This window comes from Oreochromis niloticus, linkage group LG5 (assembly GCF_001858045.2).
Source record: "Oreochromis niloticus isolate F11D_XX linkage group LG5, O_niloticus_UMD_NMBU, whole genome shotgun sequence".
Classification (NCBI taxonomy): domain Eukaryota; kingdom Metazoa; phylum Chordata; class Actinopteri; order Cichliformes; family Cichlidae; genus Oreochromis; species Oreochromis niloticus.
This window is the reverse complement of record NC_031970.2, coordinates 15,595,962-15,616,732: the sequence shown is the minus strand read 5'-3', so window position 1 is coordinate 15,616,732 and position 20,771 is coordinate 15,595,962. Positions and strand designations below refer to the sequence as shown.

Below are 20,771 nucleotides of genomic sequence, written 5' to 3'. Positions count from 1 at the left end.
CCTAACTGTGAAGCAGAGAATCTTGAGCAGGAACAGAGCACTGACCCGAGCGTCAGAGTTCATTCACATCCACATTTCCACCTGAAGTCATCACTAATGCTTCTGTGTCGCACCTCTGAAGTGACTGAGCCAGAATATCAGACCAAAGTAGTCTGTTTGCATTTCGATAGATGAAGTAGTAGCATATTTAATGTGAGCAAACACCATTGGAACAGAGTTTCAAATTATGATGTCAAGGGTGTAAAAGTGACCCCCTGTGAACCAAAAGTTCAGGCTTCATACTTTAAACATTGGGACACTTTCCCCATAAACAGTCCGAGTTTATATTTTCCATGAACTTGACCCCTCTCTAAAACTGCTGGGTTTCCCTTATTCTGTTGGAAAGCTACTAGAATAGCTTTGCATCATTCAGTAGAAAATCTTTACCTGTCTTATGTTGGTGCTCTTCTTCTGATTGGCTGCAGGTGTCCTCTTCCTCATGACATCATACAGATCCAAGAGTAGAAAAAACAGCCTGAAACTGTATTTGGAGTAGCATGAAGCCTGAGGTTTTGACAGAGGTTACTTCTACACATTGACCTCATTACTTGAAACATTGCCTATGTTTAATTTATGCACGTGTGTGTGTGTGTGTGTGTTCAGCATACACCGTGTGTACACCCTGTTTACACAAACGATCCAAACAATGAGCTCCATTTTCCAGGTTAGTGACTCTTAGTTCCAATGAAAGGAAATATTAATGCTTCATCATGATATTTTTAACAGCATGCATCAAACCTCGGTGCAGTATAGGCACAACCCCCCCTCCTCTTTCCTGTTTCTACATGACAATGCCCTCATGAACAAGGCCTGGCGCAGAAGGAAATGACTTTCCCAGTTTGGTGTGAATGAACTTGACTGATCTGCAGAGATGCCTGAAATGAAGCCAGCTCAATAGATTTGGGTTTAAAAAAAAGAAAGAAAAGAGTGAGATCTCCAGCATTGATCTCATTGCTGCTCTGGTGGATAAATGGTTCGTAATTGGAAGGAAATGTGAAACCAACAACAGCAGATCATCGCCTTGTCAAAATCTCGTTCGACTATCACATGTTCGTCCATTTGCTTTTTTCCCTTGTATCTAGTTTGACTGCCTGTGTGGTTGTTGTGCAGTTTCAGATTCTGACTGATTACTTGGTAAAAGATTGTATCCTGAAGCTACCATATCATGTAGAGATGACTGCAGATTAACGTGGAAATGGCAATCTGTCAGTTATGTGTATCTGTGTGTTTATCTTGAGATAGGAAATATCAAAAAATGGAATTCATTTTGTTTATTTCAGTTAAATTGCCAAAAAAGATGGTTTAGATTAACTTTTCTATATATTGCATTATTTTGTGTAACCATAATTGTGAGGATAGTGAAGAGTTTCTCAGCTTTTAATGCCAGTCTTGTGTCTGAGCAGGGAAAAAACAAACAAATCCTGTTAGTTATCATCAGATAACCACATGTGAATGACATCCTCAAGAACTAAACAGAACAGGAGAGATTAATGTGAGATGTGTGGTGGTAGAAACAAACTCACTCTGAGACTCGGCTTTCCTGTTTACCGAACTAGAGTGCTTGGGGAAAGCTGCCTTCACACTAAGAGCTAAGTTCTGACTTCTAGGGACAGTCGGGTTTATTTGTTTTGTATCAGGTGTAAACTGTTTGTGCGATTGCAGGTGATCGCTCCAGAGGAAATCATTGACCCCAGTGTGGACGAACAGTCGGTGATGACCTACCTGTCCCAGTTCCCCAAAGCCAAACTGAAGCCCGGAGCTCCACTCAAACCCAAACTCAACCCCAAGAAGGCCCGCGCATACGGACCGGGTACGCGCACAAACTTGCAACACACAAAAGATTTGAACACTTCTGAAAACACTCGAGTTCATCTGGTTACCGATTTAGTAATTTGTTTTTCTCACTGTGTTCGAGCACTTGACACGCTGCGAGGAAACAAGCAGCTATAATCTAAACAATGGGCTGCACTCACATCTGATCCACACAAACACAAGGTGGTGAGGTCAACGTTTGTTCTTTAACTTGGACTGTAAGTGAGGAGGAAATACCAGGAAATGAATAACAAGGCAACACAGACACTGACGCACCCACAGCAGCTACAGACTGATGGATTGTGCTAGAAAAACAAAAGGGGAAAAAAAGATTTAAATATTTATGAAATAAAAAAATAAAATGAATAATTATGTCAGGAGCAGTCTGTGTGTGCTGGAGCAGCTGCTCCCTCACAGGATTCTTTTCTAGAATTTGAAAATTGCAGTATTTGGATGCTTACAGATGAACTTTTAATCTGTGGTCAGAGATGAACTAGCAAAGAGCATGCTAATAAGGACAATTTGAAAGGGAAATGTAAGGAGACCCGTTTGTGACAAACGTGAAATTCAATTAAAACACAATGTCCAGATTAGTAAATGTACACCCACTCATTATGGAATCTGATGCTGGACTGTAAATCAAACTGTGCACATAGAAGAACCCTTAATCACTCATGTCACTGTAAATCCATCCTGTGTGTGTTTGTGGTTCAAATATGTGTGCAGAAGGTTTTGATTGGGATTAAATTTGCCGCTTGTTGATCTCCAAAGTTCCTGAATTGACCGTCATCCTCTGCAGGTATCGAGCCCACGGGGAACAGAGTGCTGCGACCTGCTGTCTTCACAGTGGACACATTCAGCGCGGGTCAGGGGCAGGTCACGGTCTACCTGGATCATCCAGACGGCACACGAGAGGAGGTAAAATCCAAATCCCCATTATAGAGTAGCATCTAATGACAGGCATGAACATATTTTGCTTCATGGATATGCATTTTTGTTCTTGGACTGTGCTGGACAACCTACAGAGCCAAGGTTTAAGGAAAAAAAAAAAAGGTTAAATGGTGTTTGTAGCTGTTTAACTTCACAAATGCTAAAACTCCTTCTTTAAAATATTAATGTAAGCATCAACTTCTGGACCTGTGTGTGAATACTTGATGCTTTTACTTAATTTTAATAATTGATCCCCCTTTTAACTACCTCAAACTTGCATGACATCTATTTGCATTTGTGTTGATCAGCTGAAGGCGGAGCTTAACGAGGGCAAGAAGACGTACAGTGTCACCTACATTCCTCAGGTCATGGGACCCCACAAGGTAAGCTTTCATTTGACTGTGAACACATTATTATAATTGAATCAGGAAAGAAGAAATCCACTTTCTGTGTATTGTGGGTCTAGTATTAAAAAAAACAAACAAAAAACCCCTGCAGCTTAAGGTTATTGTTCCTCTCAGCAGACGTTTAATTAGGAATTATAACTTGTGTAATACGCCAATTTGCTTATTTTTTTTTTTTAAACAAAAGAAAAAGGAACACCAGGTAGAATCAGTGTATTAGTCAAATCTTTGGAATTAGAAAACACTATCACCTACCTAGAAAGAGTTCATTTTCACCACGCCAAATTCTTCTATTCTACGACTCAGACTGAGTGAAGAAGTCCAGAAAAACCAGGACTTTTTACTGTAATGAAGACTTCTGGTTCTGTGTATTTATTAAGAAATGAACCTTTAACGACATTTATAAATATTTATACAATTGTATTCCATTTTATTGGAAAATGCAGTACCAGTAAAAATAGTTTTTTAATTTGAATTTAATAGAAAAATTAATGCCAATTTTTATCTCCTTGCTGCGTAGTGAAGAGAGTTTTGAAATTACACCAGAGTTGTTTTTATGATATTATTATTATTATTGATTTTTTTTTTTATTTATTTATTTTTTTTTAAGCAGAGTCTAGATAATTTACTTTTAACTTGTTCTAGGTCACTGTGTTGTTTGCGGGCCAAGAGATTCCCAAAAGTCCCTTTGAGGTGAATGTGGATAAAGCGCTTGGAGATGCTTCCAAAGTCACAGTGAAAGGCCCGGGAGTCGAACCTGTGGGCAACATCGCCAACAAACCAACTTACTTTGACATCTACACTGCAGGTAAGAGCAGTTGGACACAAGAAGAAAAATCACTCATTAAAATGTTTCTACACACAGAGGTGGCGTTTTCATGGAGATGAACATTGATATTAAAAAAATCGTCACTGTAGGTGCCGGTACAGGAGACGTGACGGCCATGATCAAAGATCCTCAGGGCCGGCAGAACACTGTGGAGGTGATGATGGAGGATAAAGGCGACAGCGTGTACCACTGCACGTACCGACCCACACAGGCTGGACCGCACACAATCACAGTCACCTTTGGAGGCGTTGGAATCCCTAAGAGCCCCTTCAGTGTGGACGTGGGCCCCGGTGAGTACTTTTTTTTTTTTTTTTTTTTTTTTTTTCATTTTCCCAATTTATCTATTGCACAGCTTAAATCCTTTAAATGAAAGAGTCATCACCTGTTTGTGTGCTGTCTCTTTCACTTGGCAGCCTGCATGCCGGGAGCTTGCAGGGCGACAGGTCGAGGTCTCCGGCCGTCAGGTTTGAGGGTCAAACAGGTCGGTGATATCAAGGTGGACACCAGGAGCGCTGGCAGTGGAGAACTGAAAGTGACAGTCAAAGGACCGAGTGAGTATGGTTAATATCTTAGAAGCTTTTAAAAGAAGTGAAACAAGCTCAGACCTAATAAAAAAGAACCACCTTCAGAATCACATTGGCCGAGTTTCATACACACACTGCAGTTTTTGTCCATCTTCTGTTTAGTGACTTCACACCATGAAGCCCCCTGGTGTGGTGTTTGCTTTCTCTGTTGGAGGATGAACTCTGAGTGCTGGTAGTCTGGTCTTAATCACGCATAAGAACCAGATGAGATGACGTGTTGTAATTTACTGTCAAGTCAAGATTGGAATGATAGAAAACAGTATAGGAAATGTTTGAATCAGGCCTCAGTTTGTGGAGTACTGCAGTCCTCATTACGCCACATAGATCTGACTTCTTTTTTTTTTTTTTTTTCTGTGACTTTAGAGACAAATAACTTCCAGGCTTCATGTTGTATTCACAGACTCAGTTTCCATTGTATGTTTCTGGATGTTTGTTTTCCAAAATGTCACATTGCTATTTCAATTGTGATTTAAAAGCTTGTTACTCAGTTTTATTTATATAGCCTCATATTACAGCACACAAGTTTGTCCCCTTCCACGATGTGCAGACATATCACATATCTGCGTGTGTGTGTGTTTGCGGTTTCAGAGGGCGTCGAGGAGCCAGTGAAGCAGCTCTCCAGTCAGGATGGGGTGTTCTCCTACGAGTATCACCCCAGCAGTCCTGGGAAATACACGGTCTCCATCACCTGGGGAGGTCAGCACATCCCAAAGAGGTGAGCTGTATGCTGCGTGTGTCACGGCATTACCTCAGCACATTACCTCATCTAATCTGAATGACTGGGTCTGCTGGGGCCTCATAAGACCTCATGTTCAAGACCTAATTTTCTTTGTCACCTCTGTGAAGCAGATTGAGGTTTCTTTTCATTTTGTTTTTTCCTCTTGTGTGAATATTAGTAACGGTGTGAGGGTGTCTGAGAAGCAAAGAACATATCAGTTGTACATGAATCTGAGGGATAAAACTGAACTCTGTGTAGTTCAGTCTTAAAATCTAGACCTCTTCACAGGTCACAACAGGTCATAAATTTCCCTCAGCCTTCACATCTTTGGGGCAGGGGAGTTGAGAACCCCTTTAACAGGTTTCTATTTTGTCTCATCCAGCACTCACTGTTAGCTCGCTAAACTAAGCTCAGAGGAAGAAACTCCTTTATATAAGGAATATAAACTGTAGCTGTTCTTGATCTTGAACCTCACCGGTGTCTGTTAGTCCAGATGTGGAGAAGATGGATGAGCCGAGAGTCAAAACTCCCAGCCATAGGTAGTCCGGTGACCTCAGCCCTCACATAATGCCTCTGTCCCGCAGTGCTTTTTATTCACTATTCATTATTTCTGTTTAAAATTCCCGGTTTTGGACTTTTCCACTGAAGAGAGGTCTGCCTGCCCTTGAATTTAAGATTGATGCTCAAAAGTATATGATGTACATTTTATGTAGTGACATCTTTGGCCCAGTAAGCATAGACTTGTAGCAGCTGTGGTTTGTGCCGTTGGTGGGCATAAGTTTCAAAAGGCTAAGAGACAAAACTGGAATAGTGGAACATTTAAAGGGGAAAAACTGTAAATCCGCACAGACAGTTTTATTTGGAGATGGAGAGCAACAAAAATGAACTGCAGACTCTGTGCGCACACTCTTTAACTGCAGTGTTGGGTTACAGTCCTGTGGGGCACTGTGGTTGGTTTGTTTGTTGACAGTCTTTTGGGTGATTTCATACTGTGTATTTGGACACATGCGCGCACACACCATGTTGTTTTTATGCATAAGTTGTGACTTTTACCAAAACAGCAGCAGACTGATCTGATTTAACCTTTTTTTCCTCTCCAGTCCATTTGAAGTAACAGTTAGTCAGGAGGCGGGGCCTCAGCAGATAAGGGCCTGGGGTCCAGGTTTGGAAGGAGGCATTGTGGGTAAACCTGCCACCTTCGTAGTGGAGTCCATCGGCACCGATGTGGGAGTGTTGGGTGAGTCTGATCCCACCTGGTTCAGGTTCACCTGTATTAAGCTGCTGCTGAACCAGCACAAGACATCAAATCTTTTCATCAATCATAATTTTTTTTTTTTCAAGTTTCAGATTTTGAAATGATGTAAACTTTCATAATGCTTAGTGAATACCTACAGGCAAAAATATTTCAGCAGGTCTCTCAGTGGTATCCTCACAAAGGGAGACAGTAAAATTTTTCTTTTGAATTATTCAATTGCTCACTTTAAGAGTCATCACAGAGGATCACCTGCCTCAGTCTCACCCTATTCTCTTCTGTCACACCAACTCTCTGCATGTCCTCCTTCACTACATCCATAAACCTTCTCCTGAAGGGGGATTGGGCTTTAAAAACAAGTGAAGGGGTTAAAAATCATACACTACATACAAAGATGGATGTTGCTGCTTCAGTACTGGTTGCAGCCTGCAATGTTACAACTTAGCTGAATGTATCCAACCTGCAGTTCTTTACACCCTTTCCAACTTAATCTAACCTGCTGTGTCCTCAGGTTTTGCCATCGAGGGACCTTCACAGGCCAAAATCGAGTGCGAGGACCAAAATGATGGGTCATGTGACGTTCGTTACTGGCCAACGGAACCCGGCGAGTATGCCGTCCATGTGACCTGTGATGAAGAGGACATCGAACACAGCCCCTTCATGGCCTACATCGTCCCTGATAACAACACTAGCTTCCCAGATAAGGTCAGTAAGACTCTGAACAAACAAGCGCACATGTGTTCAGTTGTTTTTAATTGAACAGTGAAGAGGTTTAAAGTTGGGGGAATGACTTTTGTTTTGCGGTTGCAGGTCCAGGCTTACGGGCCGGGGCTTGAGAAGAGCGGCTGTGTCGTCAATCAGCCTGCCGAGTTCACTGTGAACGCTGAGCATGCTGGGAAAGGACCTCTGAACATCACAGCTCAGGTCAGAAGCAGAAATCCTGCCCCAAACTTTTAGGGATTCTTTTTTTTTTTTTCTTTTCTTGCAATAATGACTACCATTATAAACAAAGATTAGCTTAATATTTGTTCACCTTTAAGTTATGTTTATTAGTTACTGTAAGAAAGTGAGATAGAGATATATAGAGATATATTACTCATCTTTGTCCTATTGATGAACTGACTTCCTGTTTGTTTGTCAGGACGCAGAGGGACTTCCTGTGGAGGTCAAGATGAGGAGCAAAGGTGACGGACTGTATAGCTGCTCCTACACGCCTACCTCCCCTCTCAAGCACACCGTGGCCGTGTCCTGGGCTGGAGTCAGCATCCCCAAAAGCCCCTTCAGGGTAAGCAGCCAATCACAGAACCCCGTTACTACAGGAAATGATAATTCCCTGGCCAAATCTGACCATCTTGCCATGGCAGAAAGCATCAAGGTTGTTCAGTCGGAGCCTTTAATTAAGACAGAGAGAGTAGAAGTTGTTCAGTCAGAGCTGAAGGTCAAAGGTACAGATGAGAGCCGCAAAACTAAGAAGCCTCTGATTATCATAACTACATCTATTGAGGAGAGGTACCTCTTAATTTAGGTGCACAGAGGTTCATCGTACAACCAAAAATTAAGAAAAACTTTAAATATTATGAGAATTAAACACTTCACATGAAGAAATGGTAAACTGAGATGCATGGATAAGCCTGTAACTCAGTAGATTACTTATTACATTTACAGTCATACATTCAACTATCTGGTATTCAATATACCTTCATAAATGTGTTCAGTGGACGTGGGAGGATATCTGTGGTTTGGGTTAGTGAGTTTGTTTTCTTCATCAAGGAAACAAACCTTTGTCTCAGCATGTATCTGTAAAGCGTCACAATCATCAACAGATGGTTGTTAGAGAAAGGAATTAATATCCTGTGTCTGATCAAAAATTTAGTAGAATCTGAAATGTGTTTGATTTTGTTTTGCATTTCAAATGTTGTAGTTTAGACTGTTCTAATGAACTCCGTCATAGTACTGTTTTCACTGTAACAGCTGTTTGTCCTTCACATTCTCACTTAACAAGTTTTAAGATTAGAGGTTTTATGTAGACTCTAGTAATGATGATGTAACCACCAGGCACTAACCAGTGTTCTGCACTGTAACCACTGTCCATGCATTTTTTTTTAAAAAATTTTTTAATTATTATTTTTTTGTAACACTTTTTGGGGTTTGAGTCTCACCTGAAAATCACTCACCTGAACCTTTCTGGTCCCAGCTACAAACCAGCTTTGACGGTATCAGCTGTCATCAACTCCGAAATGTCAGTACTCACCATATAAAGCAGCCAGATTTATGGGTCATAACCCTTAAGAAGAATCCTAAACTGAATTTGCTCAAACTTTTTAGGCAGCGCTCACTAAATAGTCTAGAATGTAATGACCCCTGTGGTGCTATAAACCAATAAATATCAGTTTTGTGAGTCCAACTTTATTATTCGGGTTATAGACATAGCTCCAGTTTTGATTTAAAGAAAAAACAACAAAAAACAAAAACGCTTTTCTGTACCTATTACTGATGTCACAGAAACAAGGGCTGCTTTTTGGCATCTCAGATTTTGATTTCGGGCATGAAGTGAGCAGCAGCTGCCATGATGGCGCCGCTTTCAGGACTACATTCAGCCTTTTAAGTACATGCACTTAAGATTTAACTACATTTCTAATGTTACATTATCATTTAATAGTCTAAAGACTCTAAAGAATGCTGTCATTCTTTAGAGTTCACATTTATAATCTGGGAAGCTAGAGAGGTTCAGATAAGTGAAATTTTAACAGCATGTTTGTTGTTGTTTTTCCTCCTGTTAAATGTGTTCATGTTCAGGGAAAACCTTTTCATTCCATGTGTGCATTTGATGAGATCAACACAATCTTTCAGTGTAAAGTTGCTGACTTGTGAAAGTCATCCACATCAAACATAAATTCTGAACACAGATGCAATTCATCCTTTGACCCATGATATTTGAGTATCAGGGCAAAACTGAGAGTGAGGTTTTCTTTTTCCATTCATGTTTACTAACCAGTCTTTTTTTGCACTGTAAACCTTTTATTTTACTTTTTGAAATCATTGTTTGAGTTGCTGTTTATATTGAAGCCGTTTATTGGCTCTCCCCTTCTTTTTGATACAAGTTTAGTTCCACATACATTACACATAAGTCCCATGAGAAACTGCCACCGGGCCTGAGATGGGTCTGGATTTGTTTGTCATTGAGGAATTCATGAAGATCCCAGCAAGCATGAAGAGCTGGCAAAGGCATTCAGCTTGTTGCACATCTGTTATCCTGTAAAGTGTTTAGGGCTAGACTAGACTTTCAGGATGCTTTTGTAACAACCTGACTGACTTCTGTAGTGTTCACGGTGGTCCATAAATCACTTCAGCCGATGGACACCTTGTTGGATGTCTTAGTCACTGATTGTTCAGCAGGCTTGTTCTGAGCTGCAGCAACTTGCATGCAGGCTTCCTGGTACTGACTGCGCCTTTCTCGAATTTCAGTGAAGATACTTTGGGTGGATAAAATGCAAACAGACGCACCCAGCTCTCAGCACTGCTGGGAGCCTACAGCAGTGACACCTTTTTAATCAAACGTGTAGGAAAAGAATCCAGTACGGGAAAGAGGTTCATGGTTAAAACCTGTCTGTGTAAACTGTCCACTGCTGTGCTGGTCAGCTACAGACGAGGGAGTAAAGAATCTGTTTAAAAGCCAAGAAAGTGAAGCAGAAAGTTGATTCTTTTGTGTCAAAATGGGCTCACTTAGGCAGTTTCCATACATGCATTGCATCCAAGGTGCAAAGTCCATCTCTGAATCTCTGGGCACTTATTTGGGCAGTTATTTTTAGACATTCTCTCAAATAACTAAAGTAGTTTATGATTCCAGTGTTTACTGCGACATAAAGTCCACACTATGTTAGACTGTGTAAAAAGAGCTGCTAATTTACCCACTAGTTAGCGGACGTGGTGTCCGTCGCTCCCTGAGCTGAACGGTTTACCGCTGCCTGCTGTGTGTGAGAGCGCATATCGTTTATCTCCCGGCTTCTTTTGTGACTAATCCTCGGGAGTAGTTGCAGAATAAATCAACCTCTACACCCTTTGACAGTCTGCTTGGGCTGGGCTTTAAAAACAAGTCTGAAAAGAGCACTCATCAGCTTAAACACAAGTTGCAAAAACTGTTTGCACTCATTGCACTGATTTTTACTCTTATTATATAGAATGAGTAGATTTCCTTTTAAAACATCTGTAATGACTTAAAAGCTTTTAATTTAAAGGATTTTAAGTTTTCCGTTAGCGCCAAATTTGAGATTTCTGTGCTTGCATTTTTGTTTTAAAATATTGCCAGTAAATCTGTAACTAACGTGTTTGCTCAAACTAACTTTAATTTCAATCTGTACTAAAACAACAAAGCACTTAAACACTTTAATCGCCACAAGTGGAAGTTGATTTCAAAATAAATTAACATTTCATTTAAATGTTGTTCTGTGTTTGGTTCATTTGTCTTTTTCCTAGACTTTGCTCATTCAGTGACTTTTTTCTTTCTTTCACTTATTCACGGATTTCTTGTTTAAAGCAAAACAAAAGTACAACAAAATCTAAACGCTACATGCAAATGCAGGGAAAGGGAAGAAGTGACCAAAGACCAGGCAAAACAAAAAGTCAGAATCCTGAATCGGACCCAGTAACTGTGTGTAGCTGTGATGTGGAATAATTATTGTACAGTCTTGTACTGGAAACGTTATCTAAATGGCACAAAGGACATTTAAGACTTTGTTATATTTTAGAAACAAATGTTTTTATGATGATGGTGAAATCTTAATATCGCATCAAGACACTAGAGTTTCATATAGAATCAAGTTGATCATCATGAAGTAAATTTAGTGGTATTTATTAGTTGGACCTTTTTCCCCTTTTAATCTGAATTTCTGGCATTTAAAAGTCCCAGCAGTTAGTTTTCTCTGCCTGTGAAGTTGTTAACCTGCACTGAACAAACAAGCGCACATGTGTTCAGTTGTTTTTAATTGAACAGTGAAGTAATAACAGCCAGCAGTAATAAATGTGATGATGAAATATGTTGCAGTAAATATGCTAAGAATAAATTAAAAAAATAAAAAGCTGTGCATCTAGTTTGGAGCCTTGTGGTTCTCTGTATTATAGCATTCATTGTTTTCTTAATTTTAAAGAAGTTTTACAAAATGTTTAACTGCCTCACATCCTTAAGGAGATTGAAATAAGTGATGTCACTTCCTGTCGGTGCCTGTAGGTGAATGTGGGTAAAGGCAGCCACCCCAACATGGTGAAGGTGTTTGGTCCCGGAGTGGAGAGGAGTGGACTGAAGGCCAACGAACCCACACACTTCACTGTGGACTGTTCAGGAGCTGGAGATGGTAACTCGAACACACTAAGAATTATTTAGACAGGAAATCCTGACTATTTTATGACACTTCAAAAGAACTTAAAGAGGGTGTGCTTTTCCTTGTTTGGGGCATTAACACACATAACCTTAAACAGTGGTCGATCCACTTGTACTTCTGTGGTGTCACAGAGTAGATATGCCTGATGTGGGCATTAACCAAGATAACAGGTTCTAATTTAGAGAGAAATTTGTAATTTTATGTTTTGGTTTTTTTTTGTTGTTTTTTTGTTGTTGGGTTTTTTTTTTTTTTTTTTTTTTTTTTTTTTTTTTGGTCAATTTGTTTCACAAACTCTGGGGTTTGAGTGTTAGGAGTGTGCTAAACACAGATAAACAAGGTGTGTTCTGTTTCAGTGTCAGTCCAAGCGGCACAGTTTATTAGAAGCTAACAAAGTATCACAACCTTATAGTTTTGATACCAATATGCCAGTTCAGCACCAGACTTCAGATTTGCATAATCTAAAATGAATCAACTGGAAAAGATTTGAAGCAGAAAAACGACTTCCATGAACAAGTTGCGCTGACTGTTCTGTGACGTTTGAAAGGGTAGCCTTCTCCTTTTTTCTTTTTTCTTTTTTTTTTTCCCTCCGATTTCATCATCAGAGGATACCCACTCACATTCATTTCCATTCTGCTGCATCTTATGAACTCGCTTATCTAAACTTGCACTTCAAACAAGTCTGAGGACGACTAGTATTTGTCACTGCATTAATGAATCAAGACAAAGCACACGTCTAGGTTTGAGTGTGTGTATATATTCTTTTAATGTGGTGGGGAGCATGTTTAGGCCGGTGCATGCGGGTGATGAAGCATGATCCTGTGTTACTACTCAGGAAGGTCAGATGGATGAATTTCCTGTCGGGATGTTTCTGCCTTGAGATCATTGCCAGGACATACCAAAGGAAAAGGGGTGGGGGTATACATGTCTGTAGTATCATTCAGAGGCTACATTGTAAAGTGAGTGCACATGTTACAAACAATGTGTTTCTTTTTTTTTTTTTTTTTCTTTTTTTTCTTTTTTTTTACTCTGTGCCAAAGAGCCGTTCAAATTCAATTCAGCCTGGGGGCACAAAAGTAAACGGCTCTAAAAGGCTAAAACAATTTGTAAATGCTACTAGAATTTATTTTCAAATTATAGTATCGGTATGTTCAAACTGGAAGTAACACTTATGTAGATGATTTAGCAGGGAAGTCCATAAAAGGCATCATTTTATGATTGTATTTTCTTTGTCTATTTTTTTTTTTCTTCCATGACAGAAAACGCTTCTTTTAGGAATTCACGCTAACACCCCCCCACCCCACCCCAAAAAAGACACAACTTTGCCACAGTGGTGATGCTCATATTAAAGTGTGTGTGTGCATAAAAACTACATCAGTTTTTTAATTTTACTAATAGAATTCAATTGTTAAAGATTTGAGTGTGCAGTGGGGTAATTTGAGCTTTTTCTAAGGGGCGAGAGAATTGTAAAGGTTCTCGCAGTGATCTGCTAACACTCTGTATAGAAAGAAAAAGGGAGCTGGAGGGGGTTTCTCAGGAGTGGTTTCAGGTTATCAATGGTTTCCCTTCAGGGGTGGGCAGTTTCTGTTGTCTGACATGGTTTCTTGTCCTTTTCTTATCTCTCATACTCTGAATTCCTCTGCTGTGATTGATAGCTCAGGTCTTGTGCTGCAGGGAGTGCCGATTGTGCTGCACAGTTGGCTTATTGTTTATATTAGAGTTTTTGGCAATCCACCATCCCAGAGGTGTGAAGTGTTTCTGAGATGAGACGATTGACTGACGAGCAGAAACGGAAGCAGGCAGCGCCCCCTTGTGGCAGCCGGTGTATACACTGAAACAATCATCGGCCAAGAAATGAGATTATTTGGAGTCTGAGTCATAACTGTATAATGGTCACGAAATGGTTATGCTCGACTGTGTGTTTGTTCAGGTGATGTCGGCGTTGGGATTAAGTGTGACGCCAACATGATCAGCGACAAAGAGGCCGATGTGGATTTTGATATCATCCCCAACGCCAACGACACGTTCACAGTCAAATACATCCCTCCTGCTGCTGGAAGACTCACCATTAAAGTCCTGTTCACTGACAAGGTACAAATGCACTCCTGAAAGCATCACCCTCTGGTCTGAGCGCTCGCTGTCAACAGTCTGGAGTCAGAAGTGATCACATTTAGATGAGTGTGGAATGCAGAGTATGATTTTCTCCGTAAACTGCCTGCAAAGTACAGATAATTTGTATTAATTGATAAAATACTAGATTTTTCCCTAGTATTTTAAGTCAGCTTTAAGTCGGATTTGATGAATTAATGAGTGGCAGAATTTTAATGTTTTCATCATTTCTAAGTTAGTATACCCGCTCTGATTCCTATTTGTAGATCACTCGTGAAATAGCTCACTTCTCAGGTGAAGTCTGGTGTTGGTGAAACACAACATAGAAAGAGCCAGTGTCTCTTAAAATCTGTTTGACCTCATGATTTAAGGCTTGTATGAAGAAATGCATCAATTTTTCTGCATTAAATATGACGTGCCATGAGAACAAATGTTTACCTTTTGGGCTTTTCTCTTTTCGCTCCATAAGCTATACTATAGAATGTGATTTGTGGATATAGATTTATTTTTATTTTTTTTAGTAAAGCAGTCCCATATGGAAAAGAAATAGTAAAAACTTATAAAAGACTTGCATAAGATGTGACCTGCTTCATATAGTGAATCATATAAGGCTTATATGATTTACTCATGAAAGCGGCCACTTTCTCATTACTTTCATATATTGTTTTAGGAAGTATCCAAAACATACAAGTTTCATTTATATAATCTTTCAAGGGATCTTATATCTGTTTTCACTCTTGTATGCTTTTCATACAAGTTTCACACAAGACAGATACAAACTTTATAAGATTTATATATATCTTTTCCATATGGGGTTAGTTGATCAAAAAAGTAACGCACTTAAACAAAACTGAAAAAGGGTTTTGTTTCACAAATATAGAAGTGGAGGTTTCAACCTCACAGGGTTATACTCCTGAGAGCGCCTCGAACACAAACTTAAACCCGCCTATGCTCATATTTTCTTCAGGGCCATTAATTCCATTAAACGTTTTCCATTAAAGGCACCAAACACTTGAGAGGTCCACTTTTAAGAAAAAAGTGCTTACTGTGATTTTATTCTGGTTACTTCACACAGGAAGTTCCTCAGAGCCCCTTCATTGTCAAAGTCGATCCTTCCCACGATGCATCAAAGGTCAAAGCAGAAGGTCCTGGACTGGCTCGCACTGGTGAGAGTGGATTTAATGGGACATTCAATTTATTAGAATAGGTCTTAAACAAAAATCTGGCATTGAACCCAGTCTTTTAAATCAAAGTTTAGTCCTTTATATGATCTACTATTTGTAGGCGAGACTGTGCACTGTGACAGTATACAGAGAGCATGATTACAAGATAACCCCTTCTCTTATTGTGTCCAGGTGTGGAGAGCGGAAAACCGACTCATTTCACCGTGTTGACTAAAGGAGCAGGTAAAGCACCGCTGGACGTTACCTTCTCCTCTCCCGTGAAAGACTTTGACATCATCGATAACTACGACTACTCTCAGACCGTCAAGTACACACCTGCACAACAGGTACATCAGATACATACTTTGATCCACTTCAACGTTGACGGGTGTATTGCTGGGGCCTGATGGCAAGATTATTTCTAGTGCTTTTTATATTTTGGCAAAACTCTGTGGTGCAGTTCTGTTTGGGTGCACACTTAAAGTTCGTCATATCCAAGTGTCACAGATCTTGCAAACTGTCCACAGTCATGATGGTGAATGAATACAGTGCTTTTAGTGTTTGTTCCAGAGTAAATGATCAGTTTCTTTGCAGGGGGAGATGACCATCGTGGTGAAGTTTGGAGGCGACCCCATCGCCAAGAGCCCCTTCACAGTTGGAGTCGCTGCACCACTGGACCTCAGCAAAGTCACTGTGGATAACATGGATGGAAGTAAGCTGACTTCCTCTTCTGTTAACTTCCTCAACTGTTTAGAAAAGTTTTCTAGCAAAGAAAGAACCCAATTTAAATCTTAAAAAATAAATAAATAAAAGATTTTGTTTTTCTGACACAAGCAGTAAAGCATAAAAAATGACTGCTTTATGCTTCTGCAAAAAAGAATATCTGCAGATTTGCTGTTGGTTCTTTTTTAACATGCAAGGAACTTCAGGATGGTTCCTTCCCATTTCTGGTTCATGAGTCGTTTTGTTTTGTTTTTTTTGTTTTTCTTTTTGCTTCCAGAGTCTAATGAGAATTGACGAGTACTTTTCATCGGAGTTGCAATCAAATTTAAAGATTGTACAGATGTTTGACTGTAAAGTTACAGTGATCTGGATGTTGTGCTCCCGTTTATTCTATCAGCCATCAGTTTGTGTTAACAGAAAGGTTCTAGGTACTTTAGGAGGCAGCCATTTATAAGTGACTAATGTCTTTCAGGAGTGGAGGTCAACCAGGAGCAGCAGTTCATGGTGGACACAAAGGGTGCCGGAGGTCAAGGTCACCTGGTGGTAGAACTGGTGAGTGTCAGAGAAACTTCATATTGACCCGTGTGAAAAATATAACTATTAGTAAGATTCAGTCTTTTTATTCTTTTGGTCTCCTAATAATAAGGTTGGATAAGGAAAAAACTTTTTCCAAAAATGTTAAATTCTGGAAAATCTGATTGTTGTTTCCTTTCTGCGTGTGTGGTGTTAGCTGAGTCCCAGTCAACAGGCAGTACCTTGTAAAGTTGAGCCTCAGCCCGGTAAAGCAGATGTCAGCTTGGTCCGTTACACCCCCACAGAGGAGGGAGTGCATGCTGTTAACGTGTCCTACGATGGACACCCCATCCCTGGAAGCCCCTTTCCTGTGGAGGCCCACCTGCCTCCAGACCCCAGCAAGGTAATATCAGTTTGTGTTCTGTACCTTGACATTTTTACCTTGTCTGTTTTAACATGTCAGACACTTGTATCATTAATAATGTGTTACGTCTTGTTTTAGGTGAAAGCCTTCGGTCCTGGTCTGAAGGGAGGCTTAGTGGGGAACCCGGCTGAGTTCACAATCGACACCAAAGGTGCCGGCACTGGAGGTCTGGGGCTGACGGTGGAGGGGCCGACCGAGGCCAAGATCGAATGTTCAGATAACGGCGATGGGACCTGCTCAGTCTCCTACCTGCCCACCGAGCCTGGAGACTACCTGGTTAACATTCTGTTTGAGAATGTCCACATTCCCGGATCGCCATTCAGAGCTGACATCCAGATGCCCTTTGACCCCTCCAAGGTGGTTGCCTCAGGATCGGGCCTGAAGAGAGCCAAGGTGAGAGTCTGCAGGGGGAGTCAAATCTGGATGAATGCAACAAATATGCTGCTACAACACTGCTTCTGAATTTCTCTGCAGCTCAGAATTTTGGCTTGTTAATCTTAAATTTGTTGACTAAAGTTAGCTGCTCTTTTATGTGGTGATCTCTGGGTTTCAGTAGGGATGCAGAACCACCTCCTCCTTCCCACTTCACCCAGTAATATGTTCCAGTCTTTGCTGTAGCAGCATTTTCCAGTCTTAGTGGGAGTTTCCGTCATATTGCACAAAACTCTTCATAGCTTTTGACTGTATGGTGTAATTTCCTCCATTGGGTGTGTTACAAGCAGCAAGAAATGTGACGAATTGACCTGCACTTGATCCATGATGGCAGCCTTTCCTGCTTTTCTTACAGCCAGTCGATTCATTCCTCTGTTTAGGGAAGGGGTGTGTGAAGTGGTGACTTCTGAAAAGTAGAGCCAGTCAAAATGTGTGACTAACTAGGGAATGAAAAAGGGTGTCCCACATGAACTGATACACCTGGTCAGCCAATATGTATGTGGTGGACACTGCTGAAATGCAGCCAGGAAGAAATTTTTAAAGTTCCTCAGAATTTATTCATGCAGTAGGCACAAGTTCAGTTTTTCATTGTTTGAAAGTTGTGCTGCTTTTTAAGTTCCTTAGTCTCGTCCTCTCCTGTGTCTGCTTTAAATAGAGTCTGACTCATCCTTTAAAATACACTCCTGTCCTGAAAATCAAGTCTGATCCATGTTACTGTCTGTTCAGGTTGGAGAAACCAGTGTTGTAAATGTGGACTGCTCTCAAGCTGGACCGGGTGAACTCAGCCTGGAGGCTGCGCTAGATTCACCCCCAAGCAGCCCTACTGGTTCAGGTCTGGGTTCAGGTCTGGGCTCAGGTAACACCGAAACTATTTAATTCAGTCATATAAAAGTTATACATGTTCAAAAGCACGTTTAAAAAGTTATATTCAAATAAAGGCAGAGCCAGCCATTATTCACTGTTCATGAAAATTGGGATGCAGAGACTTGAAATAACTCATCATCAAGTCTTTTAAGTGAAGAAAGTGTCCATTTCGTCCCCTTTGCTTCTTTAACATGCTTTACCAGGGGGTAAGTGTAGAGGTTACTTATTTAATATCATGAAATATGGCTGGAAAGCTGTAGTCTGGCTTTGCCAACAGACACATGTTCATTGGTGAGATTTTGTATGTTAAACTCCAGGTTTGCCAGGAGCTCTGTTTAAAGCAAAAAATTTTGGTTGTTCTCCATGTAGCACAAATTCTAATTTCATATTCCAGGTGCAAAAGCGAAGACTGAGATTGTGGATAACAAAGACGGGACCTACACGGTGACCTACATCCCTCTGACTTCTGGCATGTACACCCTGCTGCTGAAGTATGGAGGAAAGACCGTCCCTGGTTTCCCTGCTAAGGTGATGGCGGACCCTGCTGTGGACACCTCCAAAGTCAAAGTGTTTGGACCTGGAGTGGAGGGACAAGGTACGGTATATATTTAGTTTGATACAAAAAGAAGACACAAATCCGGTTTGGGAAGAATAATTTAAATGAGTGGCATTCAAGTTGAACAGTACTGTTTATTTTTTTTCCTGTTTGGATTCTTTTGGTTTGCATTAGCCTGCACAGTTGAATATTATACAAGTTAGAAGTCATGGAAAGTGAATTATACAACTTAATAGCATTCGCTACAGTGGTTAATGAACCTAATATGATCATCTCAAGCACACGGCTGAGAGTACATAAGCTCCACCCACCTGCTTTTGTTTAATTGAGGGGTAGCCAATCACAAAACTGTTTTAAATAGGGTGGCCTTACAGGGGGAGGAGATAAAATGGCTTGTGTCAGACTGGGTTTAATTGATAGACTCCACTATTGTGCTGAACTTTGTAGTGTTAATATTCAGTGAGGGATATTCAATGCTTCTCCTTTTTTTTTTTTTTTTTTTTTTTTTTTTTTTTTTTGTGAATTGAAGAATGTTGTGTTGAGGGATTGTGGGTATTTTATGTAGTATAGTTTTTAAATCCCTTTGTGATATCGGGGTAATTTCCAACTTGATAAAACTCCTTCATAGGTAGACAGGTAGAGGTGACTTGACAGCCTGAGTAAGTTTGGTAATGATCAAAAAACCCCATATACTCAGTAGAGTTCTGCTTAAAACACGCCTTCCTCCGTTTCCCTCCCTCCAGCTATTTTCAGAGAAGCCACCACAGAGTTCACAGTGGATGCTCGTTCTCTGACCCGGAGAGGTGGAGACCACATAAAGGCGGCGGTCAAGAATCCGTCCGGAGCTCTGATGGACTGTGTGGTTACAGACAAGGCCGATGGCACCTACAGTGTCGAGTACACTCCTTTTGAAAATGGTAACGCATCCAGTCAGAACTGAACTGCTCAACATAAAACCTTTTTGTTGTGAAGTCAGTTTCATTTGTGTCAATCTTTGTTTATTTTAGGCGTCCACAGCGTTCAGGTTCTGTATGATGACACTCCAGTTCCCAATAGCCCATTCAGGGTTTCTGTGTCAGAGGGATGTGACCCGAGCAGGGTGGTGGCTACTGGCCCCGGGCTGGAACAAGGCCTGACTGACCAGCTCAACAACTTCAACATCTTCACCAGGTACTCCTGGGCAATAAAGTATACACATATAGCCTTATAAATAAGGAGCAATGAAGTAGATAATTGTATGAGTCAGTAAAGATTAGTTAACTGACAGAGAACTGAAACTACACTTTTACTTTTACACTTTTATTTTAATTTTTTTTTTTTTTTTTTTTTTTTTTTTTTGAGCTAATACAAACAAAAGATAAACATCCTTAATCAAAAAGAGGGGAAAACATTTGTGCGCAAATGACAGAATTTGCAATCAAATCATGTAAATCATGCTGTATGATCTGCATACATTTGAGCATTTTGACAGCCGTTGGTAGATAATTAAAGTACAAATAATTTGGATGTGTTGTTCCTTCAGAGGGGCAGGTATTGGTGGCCTTGGCATCACTGTGGAGGGTCCATCAGAGTCTAAGATGTCTTGCACAGACAACAAAGATGGCAGCTGCAGCGTGGAGTACGTTCCCTTCACACCAGGAAACTATGACATCAACATCACCTATGGAGGAGAACACATCCCTGGTGAGATGATCTGTTTGTTTGTTTGTTTGTTTGTTTTTTTAAAATTTTGGTTCCCTTACTAGCATAATAAGCTGTAGCACATGGGATGGTTAAACCTGTAAAGCGTGCAGGAAAAACCCTACCTTTTAAAAATGGAAAGAGAAGCATTCAGAAACAGTTCAGAGTAAACCAGGTTTTGCTCTGCATCAGTGTGAGGTGTTTCAGGCATGTCCAACCTGGACACAGAACACGCTGGAAAGATTATTTCTCTGAGCTAGTTTGGGGAACACCTCAGCATCCTGAAGAGTTTAACAACCCTTTTTATAAAACAACTTTCTTTGAGTGTATTTCAGCTTGAGGCCTTTAGTTTAGACTGTTGCCCTTG

General features: G+C 40.5%; 1 protein-coding gene across 3 annotated transcripts in view; it reads left to right on the top strand.

Annotated features, from left to right (window-relative positions):
• Positions 1-20,771, top strand: part of flnba (filamin B a) — a 65,030-nt gene that overhangs the window by 29,653 nt on the left and 14,606 nt on the right. For 2 of the 3 annotated variants that reach the window (XM_019359175.2, XM_019359177.2), the window contains exons 5-28: positions 1,702-1,849; positions 2,651-2,769; positions 3,090-3,164; positions 3,831-3,993; positions 4,104-4,304; positions 4,428-4,565; positions 5,187-5,313; positions 6,417-6,553; positions 7,080-7,273; positions 7,379-7,492; positions 7,710-7,853; positions 11,793-11,916; positions 13,871-14,031; positions 15,125-15,215; positions 15,405-15,559; positions 15,807-15,924; positions 16,408-16,487; positions 16,666-16,851; positions 16,951-17,265; positions 18,031-18,160; positions 18,563-18,763; positions 19,468-19,641; positions 19,732-19,894; positions 20,247-20,407. In XM_019359175.2, the coding sequence (XP_019214720.1) occupies positions 1,702-1,849; positions 2,651-2,769; positions 3,090-3,164; positions 3,831-3,993; positions 4,104-4,304; positions 4,428-4,565; positions 5,187-5,313; positions 6,417-6,553; positions 7,080-7,273; positions 7,379-7,492; positions 7,710-7,853; positions 11,793-11,916; positions 13,871-14,031; positions 15,125-15,215; positions 15,405-15,559; positions 15,807-15,924; positions 16,408-16,487; positions 16,666-16,851; positions 16,951-17,265; positions 18,031-18,160; positions 18,563-18,763; positions 19,468-19,641; positions 19,732-19,894; positions 20,247-20,407 (3,619 nt within the window). The remainder of the gene's footprint in view (positions 1-1,701; positions 1,850-2,650; positions 2,770-3,089; positions 3,165-3,830; positions 3,994-4,103; positions 4,305-4,427; positions 4,566-5,186; positions 5,314-6,416; positions 6,554-7,079; positions 7,274-7,378; positions 7,493-7,709; positions 7,854-11,792; positions 11,917-13,870; positions 14,032-15,124; positions 15,216-15,404; positions 15,560-15,806; positions 15,925-16,407; positions 16,488-16,665; positions 16,852-16,950; positions 17,266-18,030; positions 18,161-18,562; positions 18,764-19,467; positions 19,642-19,731; positions 19,895-20,246; positions 20,408-20,771) is intronic. The other variant, XM_019359176.2, reaches the window with a different exon arrangement.